Genomic DNA, 6,798 nt, shown 5'->3' on the forward strand with positions numbered 1-6,798 from the left:
GTGGCTAGTGCAATAACAGGATCTGGGTACTGCGTCGAGGCAAAGTTGGGAACTCAGTTCCAGTTCCTTGAGTTCTACAGCAGGTCCCTCAGGTTTGGGGCACAGAGAGTGGGTAGTTGCGTCAAAGCAGTGGAGGGCAGCACTGAAGGCAAGGCTTGCTGTATTGTGGAGCAGAGGAACCAATAACCACATGGGGAATTTAATTGTAGACTAAATAATTCAATCATGTCCAACATTCAGTCCATCTGTCAGACACATTTCAACTGTTGTAGAGTTACATGTGGCCAGTGCTTCCCACCATGGACAGCAGACACAGAAAACACTTTCATGGCCCAGAATGTTCTCTGAGGCAAGGTCAGCAAGCATGTTCTAGGAGGGAGCAGAGAGTGAGTGCTGCAGCCCTGTCAGCCACATGGCTTCTCCAGCAGTGACTTAGCCCTGCCACTGCAGCAGGAAAGCAGCCAGAGAGCATGTGTGCCTGAGTGAGCGGCCTGTGTGCAGTCAGCATCTGTGTACACACAGACCACAGCCAGCCTGGGGCCATGGGTCACACTTGGCCAACCTTGGTCTCCAGGGAGATACTGAGAATCTGAATGAGTAGGAAATGAGAAGGGAGGCAAAGGAGTCAGGGTGAGTTGTGCTTCAGAAGATGTAAGAGGCCTGGAAAAGCTGAGACGCAGGAGAGTGGGGTCTCAGAGAGCGGATAGCTAGGGTAAGGCTTCCTACACTTACAAAGCTGAGACTTCGGGTGTCCTCAGAGAGCTCACAGGACTGAGGTGGAAAGACCAGAGAACCACAGTGATTACAGAGCACAGTGATGAGGCCGCACTAGAATGTGGGCAGTTTGTATAGTGACAATGTATGACACAACCCTCCCTGCGAGCCAGCACCTCTCAGATTGCTTCTTTCTGCACCCCCGCACACTAGGTCGCCTTGTTTTATGAACTGTTTAGCAGCCTGAACTTATTCTGTAGTGGGATCCTCATTGACACTAACTGGGTTCTGACGGCTGCTCACTGCTTCTCGTGAGTTCCCCTATGATTCCCTCCCAGTCCTGGTCTTTGTCCCTGTGAGACCCAGACAACCCAAGGAGGTGGATGACTATGGGAGACTGACAGTTGGTCCCAAGCTGATCTTTCCTCCTCTGACAGTACCATATACCCAACATACTATGCAATGGTGGGTGCATACAACATGTCGGCGCTAACAGGAACTGTGAGGATCCTACCTGTGAAGTCATATGTCTTGCATGAAAAATACAATGGTGTTCTGAACGATGGGTGAGTGAGCTCCAAGCCCGGGCCCAGGCTTCTGTGTTCTTCCCTCCATGATCCACAGCTCATGTAGGAGACTCCCAGGGATGGGGGGGTGGGGGAGTGAGCAGCCTGGGTGGGCCCGCCCAGCTCCCACACACTGGGCAGAGCCTCAGAAACCAGCAACACCAACCTCCCTCCCTGAACAGGGAACAGCAGGCCAGGCAGAGGCAGGAAGTCCTCCCAGAGCTGCTGGGCTCAGAGTCCCTGGATCTCAGAACCCTTAAGCCCCTTCCTCAGGTCCAAGGTGTTCTGTGCTCAGCAGAGTGTCCTCCAGCACAGCTTGGGTTCCTGGGTATGTGGGCAGAGGAGGAGAACTGGACTGAGAGTTAGGCTATGGGTGTCCCTCCCTGAGTATCCTGGACAGTGAGTGCCCTGCTGTGGGGCTCAGGTTTCCACTTGTCACAGTGTTTCTGCAGCAAGGCTGCATGGTGATGGTAATGAGCAGGGAGGCTCTGCTCAGTCCTCACCTGTATGTATATAGGCCCTACAGTTTTCTGATGAGAGGTCACAGGAAGGCACAAAGCCCTCACAAAATATCAGGAAAGTGAGAGGTCGTTTGATGGAATCCCGACAACATCCCCACAGGGCTTCTCTGGGGCAATAGAGAGACAAAAGAGATCCAGGTGAAATGTCCAGAGTGAAATTAGGCAGAATGATAGTTCCTGTAGTGTGGGCTGCAGAGCAATAGCACTAGAGTCCCCTGGGATCTTATGAGAAAATGTCAGACTTCAGGTCTTGGACAGAGAGAGAGAAGAGAGAAGGAGGGAAGGAGAGAGAAAGAGAGAAAGAGAGAGAGAGAGAGAGAGAGAGAGAGAGAGAGAAGGAGGGACAGAGATTGCACCTGCTAGTTCCCTACCCAATGCATTGAGGCTGAAATTCTCTCTGACTCCCAAGTGGGCAGCTGAGATCCGAGCCTTTGATCATCACCTGATAACTGAGTGTGCACGTTAGCAGGAGCTGGAATGAGCAAGGACTAGAACCCAAGCAGGAAGGTTGTGAGGACCATAAGTGGAAATCAAGCACAATGAATATGACCAAATGTTGACTGTGACTGAAGGGATGGGGGAATTCTGGAGTCAGCTCTGTGGTAAAGCTGGATTTGGATGGGGCATACAAGTATTAGAGGTCACCCAGATGTGACCTCTTTGAGCAAAGGTCTGGGATAGAAACAATTCCAGTTGAAGGACCAGGTACTAGTTGACTACCTGACTACTCCCCACAGGTATGACATCGCCCTCATTGAGCTATCACGGAGTGCTGAGCTGACAACTTGGGTCCAGCCTGCCTGCCTTCCCTCTGCAGGCTACATCACGCCCAATGGGACAGAATGCTACGTCACTGGCTGGGGCTTCATCTCCAGTATGTATTCCCACGCAGAGCAGGAGAAAACTGCTTGATGGTCAAGGCCAATGATGCAGTGATGAATGAAACATGCAGGATGATGGGCCTGATTGGGAGGAGAGTCCTCCTTAGGTCTGACAGGTGTGGGCCTCAAATGTTCCACTTCCGGAAACCTAACCATACCCCAGACACACACGCACTGTTCTCTGTCCCTACAGCCAGTGGGCCAGCCTCAGACACTCTACTGGAGGGGCTGCTGTGTGTGTTGGACCATGAGCACTGCTCTCAGCCAGACTATTGGGGTGACAATGTGAACAAACGCCAGTTGTGTGCTGGCGAATGCGGATCCTCTGCCTGCCTGGTGAGTCAGCTCACATTGCCATGACTGGCATGGTGTGGGTATTTCTGTGCCATCTCCATGATGTGGAAGAGCTGTCTTCTCTGCTGGTCACAGTCAGGCTCCAGACAGGAAGCACTTGGAAGGAGTCAGCACAGCCCACACACCCTCACTCCTGGCCCACCTCACAGGTCCCCTCACCTGGGACCATCACTGTCCCCCCTCCTGCTCAGGCTGCCCCATCAACACACCAGGGACACTCGCACCACCACCTTGAGTCATCCACTCTGGGCTCTGCAGGGATCCTCAAGCACTGTGCTGTGGGAGCTGAGTCCTCCTAGGCAGCAGGGAAGGTGCTGCCAGCAGGGGGCACTGGCGTCTTTCATGGCTCCCTCTGTGCCAGGGGCTGTGCTGAGGTCCTGTTTGGTTCCCTTCTTCCTGCTCAGCAGGTGTGGTAGCACAGCCCCTGCTCCTGCCCAGATGAGGCAGCAGTGTGGGTGTGTCTGCAACCCCCAGGTCAGGGACAATTCCTTCCAGGTGAGATGCAACTCAGTCCCTACCCTTTGACCAACACAGGGTGACTCTGGAGGACCTCTCAACTGCCCCGGAGTGAATACTGTGTGGGAGGTCCATGGCATAGTCAGCTTTGGTTCCGCTCGAGGCTGCAATTACCCCAAGGAGCCCACGGTGTTCACCCGTGTGTCGTGTTTCATTGACTGGATTGAGGAGGTGAGGACTGGGCAGCTGGGAGGGCTATACTGAGAGAGGTCTGGGAACAGGGGAGGAAAGTCAGATCCTGGTGATGGGCTGCAGGGATCCTAGAATGGCAGTGGGGCAGGGGCCTTGGTGACATTCCCGAGGGGCCCAGGATAAGTTCTGCTCTGTGTAACCCCAGAACTTCACAGGTTTCAGTGGAGGTTTGTACTTCTTTATTAGTAAGGGCTTCTCAGTGTGCTCTAGTCAGGTCCTTACTTGTCATAGAGGACCCAGGGACACCACCACATGGTGCGGAGACATGTAATGAGCAATAATGCTGAGGGATGGTGAGAGTTAAGATGGGGCAAGCTGAGACCCAGCATCATGTTGAACAGCTGGTCAGAAAGAGTTAATACTGTCCATGGTATCAGTAGTGCCCACCAATTGGAGATCTGTTGCATATGCACCAGGGACAGTGATGGGAGCCTTAGTTCATGGTTTCATCCCTAACCCCACGAGGAGAGTGCTGTGATCACCGCTCCCGTTAGAGGAGGAAACTGAGGCTCAAAGAGGGCAAGTCAAAACTTTCTCAGGCCTCAAAGGGCGTGAATGGTCAGGCTGGGAGCTGACCCCAGTTCATTTGATGCCAGAACTTGTAAAGTTAACTCACTTGTTCTGTCTGTATGTTTTCCAGAAAACTGGGATTGACCTCAGCAAGTGGTGCTGAAAACATATCTTTTTTGTAAAGAATAAAATTTCTCAGCAAGTTCCATGTTGGGTATTTTTCCATCATTGCCTCTTCCTCCCGGCCTGTTCCTGAGATCTGGGGGCTGATTTGCAGAGATGAGACCAGAGTCAACCTCAGAAAAGAAGGAATCATGATGGGGTAACCACCCTCTTGGTTTACCTAATGCTGGGGCTTCCTAAACCCTGGGTTTCCTAAAGCCAGGGCTTCAGTATAGAAACTGAGCCAGTCAGGTTCAGGACAACAGGACAAGCAGGTCCCCCAGGATAGAGTCCCCAGAGAACAGTGGTTTTTCCATGCAGGCACAACACACAGTGACACCTGCAGAGAACCTGAGCCTGCCCTCCCCTCAGGAGGCTCATGGTATAGTACAAGGACCTGGGGTTTCTGCCTCCACTGACACTCCAGGAAGAGGAGGGCTGTGGTCATTCATTCACTCAGTATCATCCATTATTTTAGAGGAGGGCTCTGAGAGGATGCGGCACGTTGGTTCTGCTCTGAAGTGGTTCATTATTTACAGAGAAATGCACCTGGCAGAAGTATTCAGAGAACATTGACTGATTCATAGTCTGCTAGGAGCTGGGAGTCTAGAGGTTAGCGGGAAAATCCAAGAATCCTGGCTACAGGGTGGGGAGACAGGAATACATTCAAGGCTGCACACATGCTAGATACAGCAAGATATGATATCAGAGTAATGTCTGTGTGCAGGTGGAAGAAACACAAACACAGCACTGTCCCTTGTTTGTGTTCCCCCTGAGCTCCGCAGAATGAGGCAGGCCCCCACCAACGACACACGTCAGTCACCCTCAGTGTTCATGGGCTCCCTTGTCCCCTTCCTTTAACAGTCATGTTTTTTTGCATGTGGTGTTGGTGCAGCAGGTTGACGTGCCAAAGCAACACTCGTTCTGATATTGGACTTCTAGTTTGAGACCCAGTTACTCTACTTCCAATCCAGCTCCTTTAAATTGACTTGGATAGCAGTGAACAATTCCCAGATGTTTGGTCTCCTGCCACCCATGAGGGAGGCAAGAATGGAGTTCTAGGTTCCTGGATTTGCTTGTTTGAACCCTGGCTTTTTTGGCTCTATGGGAATAAACCAGCTGATAGAAGGTGTGTGTGTGTGTGTGTGTGTGTGTGTGTGTGTGTGTGATTTCTGTCTTTTCTGTTTCTGTCTCTCACTCTGGTTGTCAATTTTTTTAAAAGAAGATTGAACACACATAATGCGTATTTATTTGCATAATGTGGTTACACTGTCACTGATGCCTTTCTGCTCCTGCATGTGGCAGGATCTCATGTTGGGGCACCCTCTCCTGAGGCCTGGGAGTGACAGAGGGAATGATCTCACAGCTCAGCAGAGGGCACAGTGATGCTGACTCAGTTCTTCATATCTCTTGGCCTTCTCTCCTTTCCTCAGGTTCAGATCTCACACAATGTAGGGCCTACCAGAGCCTTCTCTATGGTGCCTGCCTCCATTATGGGACATCCACATTACAACCCCAAGGTTGGGTGACCCTCACCAGCTGAGCAGCTGAACAGCTTCAGGCTGTTGCCAGAGAGGCAGCATTTCTGGTTCTTCCTTGGACTCAAGCACTTGGTTCCTGACTCCCTGGATTTTCCCCGGAAGTGGAAGTGATCTCTTCCTTGCTCTTTCCCCTGCTCTGTCACTCTGCCTTTCCAATACATAAATAAGTAAATCTTACTAAACAAAGGAAAGTCAGGAGTGGAATGCAGTAGGAAGAGCCATGCTGGAGTCAGGAGTTCCTGGTTCCAGTCTCAGTTGTGCCCTTGAGGCTCCAAAGCCTCCACTAACTGCAACTCAGACTAGCACATGCAAGCCTGGCTGCAGTGTTGACCTCTAACCCCACCAGCAGAAAGGCAGGAAACAGACCCAAAAGCAAGAAGCCTTCCATGGACACGGCCTGGACTTAAGCTTTTCCCAGATATGAGCTGGATCTTGCTTCCAGGGGGCAAAGCTTATCCCTCTGTCCCAGCATGTCAGAGCTCAGCTGCTCTAGTCCAGCAAATCAGGCACCTTGTCTGCCCCCTGGAAGCACCAAGGACAACTCCACAAGCACAAAGCAGCTGGCTCAGGCAAGGAGGGGGCTGTAGCTGGTGTCAGGCGTCCTGGGCTGTTCCCACTTCCATTTCTCAGTCTGGATGATGTTGTGCCATACTTTTCTCTATTTCTTCAGCCTCTGCTGATTCATCCTAGTTCATGATTGGGAGTGTTTTGGGAAGCAAAACCAAAAAACCCTTCTATATATCCCCTTTCTTCACCATTTTGGAGAAACTCAGAAACAAGTTTCATGCTCTCACTTCCTGCTTCCTAGAAGGTTTCACTCCTGTCAATGATTATCTCTATA

The 6,798-nt window shown here is 51.5% G+C and overlaps 1 protein-coding gene across 1 annotated transcript; it reads left to right on the plus strand.

Moving 5' to 3' along the window:
- Positions 1-1,194: 1,194 nt before the first annotated feature.
- Positions 1,195-3,756, plus strand: LOC131479655 (chymotrypsin-like elastase family member 3B). The gene is made up of 4 exons (XM_058661026.1): positions 1,195-1,280; positions 2,539-2,675; positions 2,876-3,018; positions 3,571-3,756. The coding sequence occupies exons 1-4, from the start codon at positions 1,195-1,197 to the stop codon at positions 3,754-3,756; spliced, it is 552 nt and encodes a 183-aa protein (XP_058517009.1).
- Positions 3,757-6,798: the final 3,042 nt, after the last annotated feature.

This window comes from Ochotona princeps, chromosome 2 (assembly GCF_030435755.1).
Source record: "Ochotona princeps isolate mOchPri1 chromosome 2, mOchPri1.hap1, whole genome shotgun sequence".
Classification (NCBI taxonomy): Eukaryota; Metazoa; Chordata; class Mammalia; order Lagomorpha; family Ochotonidae; genus Ochotona; species Ochotona princeps.

What these genes read in the sequence shown, in the direction of transcription:
- LOC131479655 (XM_058661026.1), top strand. Translation starts at nt 1,195, where the DNA reads ATGTCGGCGCTAACAGGAACTGTGAGGATCCTACCTGTGAAGTCATAT. An exon ending in AATGGTGTTCTGAACGATGG is followed by an intron (nt 1,281 to 2,538) that starts GTGAGTGAGCTC and finishes TACTCCCCACAG; the next exon opens with GTATGACATCGCCCTCATTG. An exon ending in GCGGATCCTCTGCCTGCCTG is followed by an intron (nt 3,019 to 3,570) that starts GTGAGTCAGCTC and finishes TGACCAACACAG; the next exon opens with GGTGACTCTGGAGGACCTCT.